Raw genomic sequence first — 14,225 nt, 5'->3', positions numbered from 1 at the left:
TGTAATGAGACCATAATTTTGTAAAATAATTTTATTATTAAATATTGCTTAGCCTTTTCTAGGCCTTTACTTGTCTTCTGAAAGTTGGCTGAAAGTAATTCAAGATGAACTAATTAAAACAGGATCTTTTACATTTCATCTGTATCATTTGTTTCTCTAAAATTATATTTTTTAATGGGCTACTGATTGATTCCACAGTTCATTTAAAGGTGTTTTGGATTTCTACAATAAAGTGTTTGCATTTTGAGCACTAGGGGGCCTCATAGGACCAGCAGTTGGAAGCCTCTTATTGGAGGTGTTCTGAACACAGAGATTAGGAATGGGCATATTTAAATTCCAAGATCCCATTCATCCTGCTGAGTGGGATGCCTAGCTCTTGGAGACAGAGTTCAATTCCTGAACTATACTGGAAATACTTAGCTGTCTTTAGAGATAAAAAGAGGATTTCATGGCAGCCATATGCTTTGGTTATAAATAGAGGCCGTGAATTATGTGGCTCTCAAAGAATTGGACATTGAGAAAAGTCTCACTTAACTCCTTACTTAGAGCTTTGGATATTCAGAAATGACTTTGAACAGCTCCCCTGGCATTCTGTTAGCTTCGGTACAAGTACTGAGGCTCACTCTACATTCATTCAGTGTGCTACCTTTCTTTCACTCCTGATAAAACGTGCTGATTTCTGATATCTGAAGTAAATATGGAATTTCCCCCTTCTCACCTCTCCAGTTCTCCAAAAAAGGACAAAAGAAACAAAGCTTTGTTTACTGTTACTGACTTTATTTTTGTAGTCACCCTGAGGAAGTCTTTATTGCTTAGTGAACAGGGTTGAAGTTTTAACTTGGTGTTCAGGCCTCCTGGAGTCTTACCGTCTCAAGCTCCTGCCTGCCCCTCCCTTTCTTGTACCTCTTGCCTTTCTTGTACTCCAGCCAAACTCAGCCATTTACTGATTCTCGTACGCCACCTGTGATTTTTGTCTTTTCTTTCTTATGTCGTTCCCCTCCTCCATGAAGGCCAGTCAGAATCCTCATTTTTCAAAACTAAATTCATAAATTTCCCTAATCTTAGGTGATCTTTTTCTCCTCTGAATTCCTATAGCACTTTATTGACACTTCTCTTAAGTCATTCTTTATATTTAGCCAGTCATTATAGCTTTTTCAGTAAATGTAGTATCTTCCCTTATGATGGTATAAGCCTCTTGAGGACAAAACTGTGTCTTTATTTTATTTATTTGTTTTGTTGATCCCATAGTGCCATGTACATAGTGGATGTTAAATAAATAGCACTTCACCAAATGTTTTATTCCTTTTGAAAGCCATCCAATTAATGTGAATAGAAATTATTCAGGAAGTGGTATATGTATGGAAAATGAAGGAGAGTTATCCCTCTAAATGACTTTGCCACAGTACCTGTCCAATAACATAATAGATTGTAATGAAAAAACGATCCTTTCAATGAGGACATAGTATTAGGAAAATAGTGTATACTGCCTTAGCAGAAAGTATCTAGACATTAGTATCACCATAAAAAAATAAAAATGGCAACACGTGGCTAGAAAAAATCTATTTCAAATGAAAATAGAAGAGGAGGGACTTCGTTGGTAGTCCAGTGGTTAAGACTTCACCTTCCAATGCAGGGGACACAGGTTCAATCCCTGGTTGGGAGCTAAGATCCCACATGACTCACAGCCAAAAAACCAAAACACAAAGCAGAAGCAATATTCTAACAAATTCAATAAAGACTTTAAAGAAAAAAATGGTCCATATCAAAAAAAAATCTTAAAAAAAAAGAAAATAGAAGAGGAAATAGAAAGTCAGTTTAGAGAGTAATCTAAGCTCTAGATTATGATACGCTTAGGTATGACTTGCAGAAAAAGTATAAAGGCATTTATTCATCCATATGGTAATCTTTAAACATGTAGTAATTTTTAAAAACTATTAAAAGGATCTAATGTTGGGCCAGTAACTGAAATACCTGTACACAATGATTGTTGCCTTTTCTTTTTCTTGTATGCATAATTTTAAGAGGATTTTAAAGACTCTTTTTCAATTTTTTATAACTACATGGCTATGTAATTCTTGTATGTACATGATATATACTGATTTGAAAAATTATCAGCTTTTCTCTCTTTAGGCAAGATCTGAGAAGCAAAATGTTGATTCATTTCTCATTCCTCAAGGTTAACTTTAAAAAGATGGCCTAAGAAGCAATAAGCTCTAAGAGCAATAACAGTCCACCTCAGATTGTTACTTGGGTCCTGTGGAGACTAACAGGGATGCCATCTGGTTATTTACAAAACATTCTAGAGTATCACTGCCTTGATGTGGTGATGTAAGTAGAATGTAAAATTATTGTGCATGTCACTCTTCTGCAGAGTTCTGTAGCACCGTCTGATCTCAGTTTAGAGTGATTCCTAGAAGGTCAGTCTAGTGAGGAAATTCTAATGGTTATTATAAAGGGCATTTTAAAAAGTGTTTACAACTTTCCATGCCCATTGCTTTCTTGTTTGCACACAAACAGCTATTATATAAAAATGTCACTCATAGCAGCCACATATTTCAGAAGAATTTAGGGTGAAAATAATGAATGCTATTAATGAAATTATGTAACAGCAGTTACAAAATGCCACCAACAATCTAGATAAATGTGAAAGCCATGAATCAAAAAGATGGCAGTTATGTTTCGCAGTTAAGTTGAATCATAGCAATTTGAACCACTTTAGCTGTGTTAATCCTTACCTTTCTGTAGTTTACCTATATCATGGAATCAGTACCGAGGTACACAGACATTTATTAGGCTTAAAATTCTACAGTTTTATCTATAGTCCTGTATTCATTTCCATTGCTGCTGTAACAAATTACCACAACCTTGTGGCTTAAAACAACAGTAATTAATTTTCGTACAGTTCTGGAGGTCAAAGTCCAAAATGAGTTTGTTATTCAAGGCTAAAATGAAGGTGTCGGCGGGGCTTGTTCCTTCTGGAGGTTTCAGGGGGAATCGTTCCTTAATTTGTTTCATTTTCTGGTAGCGCTAGCATTCCTTGGCTTGCAGCCACATTACTGATCTCTGCTTCTGTGGTCACATTATTTAGTCTTCTGTAGTCAAATTCCTGTCTACTTCCTGCCTATAAGTACACACCTGTGATTACTTTAGGGTTTACTAAAATAATCCAGGATAATCTCCCTATTTCAAAATCCTTGACTTAATCACATCTGCAAAGCCCCTTTTTGCCATATAAGGTAACATTCCCTGGTTCTGGAGATTAGGATGTGGATGTCTTTGAGGACCATTATTCAGCCTACCACATTACACAAGATGGTATACCCAGAAATTAATACAAAATATTATTTTGACTAGGGTCATTTAAGTGTATTTGATTTAGAAGGCAGACACTTTTAGGTTTTGATATTAATGCAGAAGTTCACGGTTGGCTTTTAGTCAACCAGTTTCTCTTACTGATTGTGTCATTAGTGGTTTTCTAAAAGTAATTCTTTAATTATCTATAAAACACCAATATATCCTAAAAAGAGGAATATTTTAGCACCTTTCCCTTTTTGTATATTTGTAATTTCCACCTAACTCTTGGATTAGAATTTAGCCAGGGAAAAGGTAAGAGGGTCCTATACAATTAAACATATGATTTAATTTAGTGGGAGTGGGCATGTTAGATTTGCAGGAAATTGAAATAGAATACATTTGCAGTAAATCATTTTAGATATTTTGATTTTACCATGGTTTTCCCACTTTTTTTAATGTTAAAAAATTTTATTTGGAGATAATTTTAAACTTATAGAATAGTTGCAAAAATAAAATAGTACAAAAAAACCCTGTATACCCTGTATCCATGTTCACCAAATGTTAACATTTTACTCCATTTACTTTATCTTTTATTCTGTCCATCTGTCTGTATGAATATATGTATGTTCTTTATCTTTTATAACGTTGACATTTTTAAAGAATATAGTACCCCCTCCTTTTTTTTCATTGTTGGAATTTTTAAAAATTGAGATATAATTCAATTGCATCATACAATTCACCTTTTAAAAAGTGCACAATTCAGTAGTTTGGGCATAGTTAAAAGATTGTGAAACCTATTATCTCATTCCAGAATATTTTCATCACCCCAAAAAGAAACTTTAGCAGTCACTCCCCATCCCACCCTCCCCCCAGCACTGGCAACCACTAATCTAGTTTCTGTCTTTATGGATTTGCCTATTTTAGACATTTCAAAAAATGGAATTATACAATATGTGACCTTTTATATCCGGTTTCCTTCAATTAGTACGTTTTCAAGGTTCATGCTTTAGCATAAATCAGTTCTGAATACCATGCAGTACTGAATAATATTTCATTGTATGGGTTAATAATATGGCTGAATAATATTCCATTGTATGGATATATCACATTTTGTTTATCCATTTACCATTAGTTGAACATTTGGGTTGCACCCACTTTTTGGCTATTATGAATAATGCCATTTGAACATTGTCATACATGTTTTTGTGTGAACATATGTTTTCAATTCTATTGGTATATACCTAGGAGTGGAATTTCTAGATCATATGATAACTCTAACTTTTTGAGGAACTGCCCACTCATAATTTTTTATTTCTTTCCTGAGAAAATTTTCCCCCTCTTTGACAATTCAGGGCAATGATTCTGGAGTTAGGATGGTGAATGTTTTCTTCAACTTAAGATGTCCTTCCAGAGATGTGATGTTGAGAATAAATTAAAAGCCTGGCATGGTGCTCCTCTCTTTACCTGAAGATGAAATACTAAGACAATCTAGCAGAATAGTTCTTTTCAGTTGTGTTTAGCGGAGTTTAATGCTTTTAGTTTGCTGTTTGAGTCTATAAAGAGATTTTTGGTAACCTTAGTTGTTTTAGGAGGTAAGAATGCTTCCTAATTGGAATGTTATTTATCCCTATCTAATGGTTTAGCAAGGAGAACTGGAAATCCATCCAATAAAAGTTTTTTCATCTTTTAAAAAGCTATGGAGAAAATGACTGTATATGTAGCACTAGTCATGTCCCTTTAAATGGAAGGAAATATTTAAATGAATTTTGTTAGCATAATTATTTTGAAGATGTGATGGCAAATCCAGCTAAAGCCATGAGTGTAAAATTTGTTTGGGTATTATTTTAATATTTATAGTAATTGTTCCTACCTGATTTGAAAAAAATTGAGTTTCTATTTAATTTAAACATCTTAATCATAGGTGAGGAGATCTTTAAATATGTTAAAATGATAAAATATAAAATTCAGTCCAAGAGAAGGGTGTGAATAACAGTTGAAGAATTTTGTGACATGTCAGAAAAATTTAGTAACATTTAACTTAAATCTAAGGCTGTAGGCTACAAAGACTGTGAGATCAATTCTGTGTTTAAGTTATGAATTCCCTACCATACAAAATATGTATTAGAGTCCTTGAGAAAAACGCAGGAATGTCCTGGCTGAGATGTCTGACAATAATAAAAGCTCGATCAGCTAAAATGATATTACCAAAAATGTCTTGGGATGATGCAACTGTTTCAAGAATGGGTAGGCAACTTTTAACCCTAGGGAGACTTAGAACTAAGTATAAAAATATTTGAGAATCAAATTTATGGTATGAATGATTTTATGGTAAAGAGACAGTACACATTTTTAAATATACTTGTTACTTAGCCCATTACAGTAACATGTCAGTCTTCTGATTCCACTTTAAAAGTAATAATTATGTAATTAATTTATCCTTGTGATTGTTAAATAGAAATCTTACCAAATTTATATACATTGCATGAATATTTATGAAAACATAAGACTCACTGTATTTGTACATATAATTTATTAGATTTAGAAAGGTTACTTTAAGTACTAGGAAACTTTTGTGAGATAAGTGAAATGTCTAAAGTAAATAGAATATTTCAGGGTATTTAACTAGGTTTATAAATGCAACCAAATATAATTTCAAACTCTTAAAAATAATTTTTGGTTGGATGTTAGACATTGTGAATGTAATGTTAAGTGCTTGACTGTTTTTTCCTTACAGAGTATTTTTTCTCCTTTTTGCTTTTTTAAAAGATTGAAGTATAGTTAATTTACAGTGTTGTGTTAGTTTCAAGTGTACAGCAAAGTGATTCAGTTATACATATACATACACACATATATATATATATATATACTCTTTTTCAGATTCTTTTCCATTATAGGTTATTACGAGACATTGAGTATAGTTTCCAGTGCTATACAGTAGCTCTTCGTTGTTTACCTGTTTTATATGTAATAGTGTGTATATGTTAATCCCAAACTCCTAATTTATCTCTCCCCCCCGTCCCCCCCACCCCTCCTCCCTCCATCCCCTTTGGTAACCATAAGTTTGTTTCCTGTGTCTGTGAGTCTATTTATGTTTTATAAATAAGTTCATTTGTATCATTTTTTTAGATTCCACATATAAGTGATGTAGTATGATATTTGTCTTTCTCTGACTTACTTCACTTAGTATGATAATCTCTAGATCCATCCATGTTGCTGCAAACGACATTGTTTCATTCTTTTTTATGGTTGAGTAATATTCCATTGCATATCTTCTTTATCCATTCATCTGTTGATGGACATTTAGGTTGATTCTATGTCTTGGCTATTGTAAATACTGCTGCAATGAACATTGAGGGTGCATGTGCCTGTTCGAATTATGGTTTTCTCCGGATTTATGCCCAGGAGTGGGATTGCTGGGTCATGTGGTAACTCTATTTTTAGTTTTTTAAGGAACCTCCATACTATTCTCCGTAGTGGCTGTACCAATTTACATTCCCACCAACAGTGTAGGAGGGTTCCTTTTTCTCCACACCCTCTCCAGCATTTATTATTTGTAGACTTTTTAATGATGGCCATTCTGACTGGTGTGAGGTGATAACTCATTGTAGTTTTGATTTGCATTTCTCTAATAATTAGCAATGTTGGGCATCTTTTCATGTGCCTGTTGACCATTTGTATGTCTTCTTTGGAGAAATGTTTATTTAGGTCTTCTAACCATATTTTGATTGGGTTGTTTGTTTTTTGGATATTAAGCTATACGAGCTGTTTGTATATTTTGGAAATTAATCCCTTGTCAGTCACATCATTTGCAAATATTTTCTCCCATTCTGTGGGTTGTCTTTTTGTTTTGTTTATGGTGTCCTTTGCTGTGCAAAACCTTTTAAGTTTAATAGGTCCCATTTGTTTATTTTTGTTTTTGTTTCCATTACTCTAGGAGACAGATCCAAAAAAATATTGCTGCAATTTATGTCAAAGAGTGTTCTGCCTACACTTTCCTCTAGGAGATTTATAGTATCCAGTCTTACATTTAGGTCTTTAATCCATTTGAGTTTGTTTTTGTATGTGGTATTAGAGAATGTTCTAATTTCATTCTTTTACATGTAGCTGTCCAGTTTTCCCAGCACCACTTATTGAAGAGACTGTCTCCTCTCTATTGTATATTCTTGCCTCCTTTGTTGTAAATTAATTGACCATAAGTGTGTGGTTTTATTTCTGGGCTTTCTATTCTGTTCCATTGATCTATAAGTCTGTTTTTGTGCTGGAACCATACTTTTTTTGATTACTGTAGCTTTGTAGTATAGTCTGAAGTCAGGGAGTGTGATTTTTCCAGCTTTGTTCTTCTTTCTCAGGATTCCTTTGGCTATTTGGGGTCTTTTGTGTTTCCATACAAATTAAAAAAATTTTTGTTCTAGTTTTGTGGAAAATGCTATTGGTAATTTGATAGGGATTGTGTTGAATCTGTAGATTGCCTTGGGTGGCATGGTCATTTTAACAATATTGATTCTTCCAATCCAAGAACACAGTATATCTTTCCGTCTGTTTGTGTCGTCTTCAGTTTCTTTCATCAGCATCTTATAGTTTTCATGGACTTTGTTCTTGTAGGCAGCTGTTTGTGGATTAGTTTGAGCCTTACAGGGCTTGGTTTTTTTGGGTTTTTTTTTTTGCGATACGCGGGCCTGTCACTGTTGTGGCCTCTCCTGTTGCAGAGCACAGGCTCCGGATGCGCAGGCTCAGCGGCCATGGCCCACGGGCCCAGCCGCTCCGCGGCATGTGGGATCCTCCTGGATCGGGGCACGAACCCATGTCCCCTGCATCGGCAGGTGGACTCTCAACCACTGCGCCACCAGGGAAACCCCAGGGCTTGGTTTTAAGCTTCACTGGACTAGATCTTGCTGTGATCATATAGTGGCTAGTACTTTGCATTGTGGAATAGATCTAGAGTAGACATTACACTAGGGCTAGCCCTACTACTAAGAAGTGTCCCTTCTCTGGTCTCCACTGAATGTTCTCAGTTTTCAAAGAGGGCTAGCCCTACTACTAAGAAGTGTCCCTTCTCTGGTCTCCACTGAATGTTCTCAGTTTTGAAAGAGACGCTCCTATCTAGGGGGTTAGATCTCAAATGACTTCTAGCCCTTTGTACACTCTGGGAATTTTTTTAGTTTACAACTCCCCAATTGTCTTGGCTTAGCCTTGTGGAATTCACCCTATGCATGCATGGCTTGGTATTCAGTTTGCAAGCTCCCTCTCAAATAGCTTCCTCTTCTCCAGTATTCTTCCCTGTAAATTCCTGCTGCGTTAGACTCACTCTGCTGAAATTCTCCCTTCCTGAGCTGTGGTCTGGAATGTGCGTTTAGTCAGAAAGCTCAGGCTATTGTAGGGCTTATCTCATTTCTTTCCCCTCTCTCAGGGATCACAGTCCTGCAATACCACTTGTCAGTGTCTGAAAACAGTTTATTATCTATCTATCTACATATATTTATAAATCTTCCAGTAATTTCCAAAAGCACATTTCAGATTTGTCTCAGAGATGGCATACGTCATGTCTACAAAGCTAGACAAATAGCCAAGCCCAAAGTCAATAAGCTTTCCTAAAATCTCTTTATAGGAAAGCATTAACAAGAATGGGGAGAGAATGAATAATTGTGATCAAGTAAGACAATCTACCACAGAGAGGTATAAAAAAAAATCCTGGCAATCTGTTATCTGAGTATGTCACAAATAGAAAGATGTTAATAACAATGGCAATGATGATTATGATGCTAGTAAGTGTTCAGTAAATGTTAACTATGTGCCTGGGTGCTATTCTAGTTAAATTACATGTGTTAATTCTCTTAAGACTCACAATAACCCCATGAAATAGTTATAATAATTTTTACCATTTTATAGATAAGGAAATTTAAATTTATAGAAGTTAAATTTCTTTTTTTTTAATTTAATTTATTTTTTATACAGCAGTTTCTTATTAATTATCTATTTTATACATATTAGTGTATATGTGTCAATCCCAATCTCCCAATTCATCCCGTACCACCACCCCCCGCCACTTTCCCCGCTTGGTGTCCATACGTTTGTTCTCTACATCTGTGTCTCTATTTCTGCCCTGCAAACTGGTTCATCTGTACCATTTTTCTAGGTTCCACATATATGCGTTAATATACGATATTTGTTTTTCTTTTTAGAAGTTAAATTTCTCATCCAAGGTAAGTTGTAACATCAGATGTAAAACTAAGTAGTCTGGCCAAACTCTGGTTCATATAGTATACTGTATTCTGTCTTTGCATATTAAAGGTTCTGAGTAATTTTGCAGTGAAGAAATCTGTTTATTAAACCTAGTATTTCAATTTCATTTTGGATATTGGAACACTATTCAGAATTAGGAGGATATCTATTATCAATCCATCGGCCAATATTCCATGGAATGCTTGTGCTATAAGATCCTGATGGGTAAAAACAATGTCCTATTAGACTTTATAGTTTGGAGTTAAGAGCACTAACTTCAGTGTCAGACAGATGTCATTTTCTCCCAGTTCTTTCTATTTCTTAGTGGTGCTCTTAAGCTCCTAAGCCTCAGTTTCTTCATAAGGTAGGAATGAGTTTCTACCTCATACCTGTGAGGACACTTAAGTGAGACAACGAACATAAAGCATTTAGCACAATATTTGGCAAATGATACGAGCCAAGTAATGTTAGATTTTTTACTGTTGTTATTCTTGTTATTATTACTGTTGTTGTTCACATCTAGGTCACATAACTATTTCAATAAATGTTGAATTAATGTATTAGCTTTCAGTTACATTATTTAACATTTTTACCTTATCTATAGTTTTCAATTTTGTTTGAAATTTATAGAAAGTATATAGCATGAGTATGTTTGATAACATATCTTCGGTAAACTTTTAATACTTACATTTGCTACATGGTTATAAGAGAGATTGAAATGTTGTCTCTTTTTGAATTTTAGAGACCTATTACTACATTCCTCCATTAGTTGGTGTCTTTTTCTTGGCTCTAACTCCTATCTGGATTATAATAGCTGCCAAACATCCAGCCACAAGGACGGTTCTCCACTCAGGCTGGGAGCCTGTGATAACAGCTATGGTTATAAGTAGGTTAGTATTAAAGTGTGTGTTTGTGTGTGCATGGGGGGGGCAGTTATTCTATATGCATGTACCTATGTATATATTAAAACAAACCAATTGCCTGTTTTTATTTCTTAGGTCAATCATTTTATACAGTCAGTTCTTTATTATCCCAAGTAATAGGGATATAGTGACAAGAGTTATTGAAATCAGTGGATGTATGGAACCTCATTTGCTACCAGTTTCAAACTTTTCCCCAACCAAATCCTTACCAGATTGATGATTAAAATTTAGTGGTGTTTGTCTTTGTCTGTGTGAGTTTTAACCTGACAAGGACATTACTTATTTTGAACAGTAAGTTCTCAGATAAGTATCAGAAAAACTTAGAAATGTACATACCATTTGACTACGCCACTTCTAGGACTCCGACAGGACCTAAAGATATAATTATGGCTCTATGCAAGTGATTAAGTTGTAAGGATCTTCATCACAGTGGAATTTTTAATAACAAAAAAGAGAGAGAACACCTTAGATGTCTAGCAATCAGATGTTGATTGAATAAATTGTGACATAGTCACAAAATGGAATATTAGTCAGCCATCAAGAGTAACATTGTAACATTCCTTTGATGTGGAAAGGTGTTCCTTATACATTTGGTGAAAGGAGAAAGCTAGAAAAGCATACGAATTTCCTATTAAAGATGGTAGATTGACATGTTTATCTTCTTCCTTATTGAAGCTATTAAAATGACAGTAAAAGAATAAAAAAGCTATACAACCACAAAAACAGAAGGGGAGCAGAGAGGACAGTAGGTGAAAGATTTAACAAAATCAGTAAGATAGGAATCAGTTCTATGGTTAACTGAACTATCAGAACGAAAAAAGCTAAAACCTAACTTCCTGCAGGACAAGGGGACACTGATAAGAAGCAAGCTGAACTGAGCCTTAGACACCCCAAAAGGTGGAGGATTTAGAGGCACTAAGAACTTCTGAAAGCTGAAATGAAGGAGATTGGTTGAAAGTTAAAGTAAGAAGCAATTAGAACCTAAAAGCCCTTTGCTAGCTTGACCACCCAGGTGACTACCCCCTCCCATTCTACAGAAGACAAGAATTAACCCTGGAGAGGCTAAATCATAGAGCCTCTAGATTTAGAATCACCTGCACCAGTGAGGCTGTGGATTAAACACTGTATAAAAAACAAGAATTAAGGAAAAGTCTACGTGCTGAACAATGAAAACCTGATCCCACTTCCTTTTCTTTTCTCATAGAATGCTGGCACTCTGGGTTTTACCCCCAGGCAAAAAATTAGATAATTCCTTTCTGGGGAAACTCATCAGCTCAAAAGAAAAACCCACAAAAACTGACCCTGTGGATCCTTTAGTGAAAGAGCTACCTGCCCATCTGATCATTCTTCAGTGAGGCCCGCCTGCTGACAAGTTCTTCCCTTGTGCACAGAGAGCTCCAGATATGCTCTGCAGTATCCCTTAAGGAGGAGCAGACAGTAAACGGTCACCAGACATTTGATTAAGGCTTTTAACATGACAGAGACAAAAAAAAAAGGTTCCCCAAAAATTGCAGGCATAGTTGAAAAGTCTCAAAAAACGATCACCAGTATCCTCAGAGAAATTATAGAAGTTATGGCATCTATAATCTAAGAACAGAATGCTCTAATAAGGAGGATTTGAAAAATTGGAAGAGCTCTTGGGAATTTAAAAATGTATAAATAGTAGAAACAAAAAAATCAGAAGAAAAATCTTGAGGGTAGAGTTGAGGAACTATCCTGGAAAGTAGACCAGAAAGCAAAGAGGTGGACAATTGGAGCAAACAATAAGGAGAGGAAATTATCAAAGAAATAATACAAGAAAATTCCCCAGAATTGAAGAACATGGGCTTCCAGATTTAAAAGGCCCCCTGAATACCTCGCACAATGAGTAGGAGGGACCCCAAGCAAAGTACATTATCATAAATCCCAAAAGCTTCCAGAGAGAAAAGTCCAGTTGCATATAAGGGATTGGGAATTGGAATGATGTCCAGCTGCAACACCAAGTGATTCCCTCAAAATTCTGAGGGAAAATTGTTTTGAACATAAAACGTGCTCACTGTATCAAGCAAACATAAGGGTAGACTCAAGTAGCTTTCAGACGTGCAGGATCTCAAAAAATTTATTTCCCATATACCCTCTCATATAAAAGCTGAGAGAAGATGTCTATCAAAATGAGGAAATAATCAAGAAGGAAGATGACACGAGAATGAGGAAACCTGTGACAGCATGTGGTTCATTTTTCTATGATGTAGATTGTGTTTTCCTGGAGGATTTGGGCAACAGGATCCCATGAAATGTTGGGACCTGGTCATAGTACATAAACCAAGACCCATCGTGGGGAGGTGAAGGGAAGGTACAGAATGACAGCTGAGCATCAGACCTACAGAGCAACTGTCCAGGTTGGCAAGACAGTGACCTTAAGAAGGAATGTCTCTAAGGAAAAAAAAGGGGGAACTGATTGGTTACCTGATGAGTATGTATTCAGAGACCATTTATTAACTTTGTTCCAAATTTGATTCTGAATTAGTAATAAGTACCTTAAAAAATTAGGAAACCCACGTGCCGCGGAGCGGCTGGGCCCGTGAGCGATGGCCGCTGAGCCTGCGCGTCCGGAGCCTGTGCTCCGCAACGGGAAAGGCCAAAACAGTGAGAGGCCCACATACCACAAAAAAAAAAAAAAAAAAAAAATTAGGAAAAATATGAAACAAGGCAAAACAGTACAAATGGGGAGATCTCATAACACACTTTGTGGCCCAGTTGTGAATAATGATTTCATTGTTAAAATAAAGTAAAACCTAAATATTTCACCAAAAATTATAATATAACCAGATTGGCAGGATAGAGGAAGGAAGGGAATTGTGAAGGGACTAAAGTGGGGAGGGAAGGGGAAGAGAGACTAAATGCTCACCTGCCATAGTGGACATCATTAGGTAAATGTCTAAAATTAAAAAGCAAGAAATAGCAGTATAAACATGCTGTTTAGAAATAGAGGATTAAATGCCAGAAGAAACAGTTAAAGAAGTTAAAAAGAATTGCTAGTGGAGAGCAGGATGTGTTGTTAGGGCTAGGGGCTATTTTATAAGCTTTGTGGTACTTTCGCCTTTTAAATGATGCACGTATATTTGATAAAAATAAAATTTAATAAAAGTGAAGAAAACTACTTTTACAATTTGAGTTTTTATTTTTAAAAATATACATGTTTTGGACTTCCCTGGTGGTGCAATGGTTAAGAATCTGCCTGCCAATGCAGGGGACACAAGTTCGAGCCCTGGTCTGGGAAGATCCCACATGCCACAGAGCAACTAAGCCCGTACGCCACAACTACTGAGCCTGCGCTCTAGAGCCCGCAAGCCACAACTACTGAGCCCACGTTCCACAACTACTGAAGCTCGTGAACCTGGAGCCCGTGCTCCACAGCAAGAGAAGCCACCACAATGAGAAGCCGGCACACCGCAAAGAAGAGTAGCCCCCGCTCACCTCAACTGGAGAAAGCCAGCGTGCAGCAACAAAGACCCAACACAGCCAAAAATAAATAAATTTATTTAAAAAAAAAATATATATATATATACACATGTTTAAAAATGTCTGGGAGGCTATATATCAACATGGTAACAGTATATATAACCCTGAATGATGTAACTATGGTTGTTGTTTTTTGTTTTTTTTTTTTGCGGTACACGGGCCTCTCACTGTTGCGGCCTCTCCCGTTGTGGAGCACAGGCTCCGGACATGCAGGCTCAGCGGCCATGGCTCACGGGCCCAGCCGCTTCGCGGCATGTGGGATCTTCCCGGCCCGGGGCACGAACCCAT

The 14,225-nt window shown here is 36.1% G+C and overlaps 1 protein-coding gene across 1 annotated transcript in view; it reads left to right on the top strand.

Moving 5' to 3' along the window:
• Positions 1 to 14,225, top strand: part of SLC41A2 (solute carrier family 41 member 2) — a gene marked incomplete at its 3' end in the record, with an annotated part of 107,571 nt that overhangs the window by 43,409 nt on the left and 49,937 nt on the right. The window contains exon 6 of the mRNA XM_079714386.1: positions 10,256 to 10,403. Coding sequence (XP_079570512.1) covers positions 10,256 to 10,403 — 148 coding nt within the window. The remainder of the gene's footprint in view (positions 1 to 10,255; positions 10,404 to 14,225) is intronic.

This window comes from Hyperoodon ampullatus (assembly GCF_949752795.1).
Source record: "Hyperoodon ampullatus genome assembly, chromosome: 11".
Taxonomy (NCBI): domain Eukaryota; kingdom Metazoa; phylum Chordata; class Mammalia; order Artiodactyla; family Ziphiidae; genus Hyperoodon; species Hyperoodon ampullatus.
This window is presented reverse-complemented; position numbering and strand designations above follow the sequence as displayed.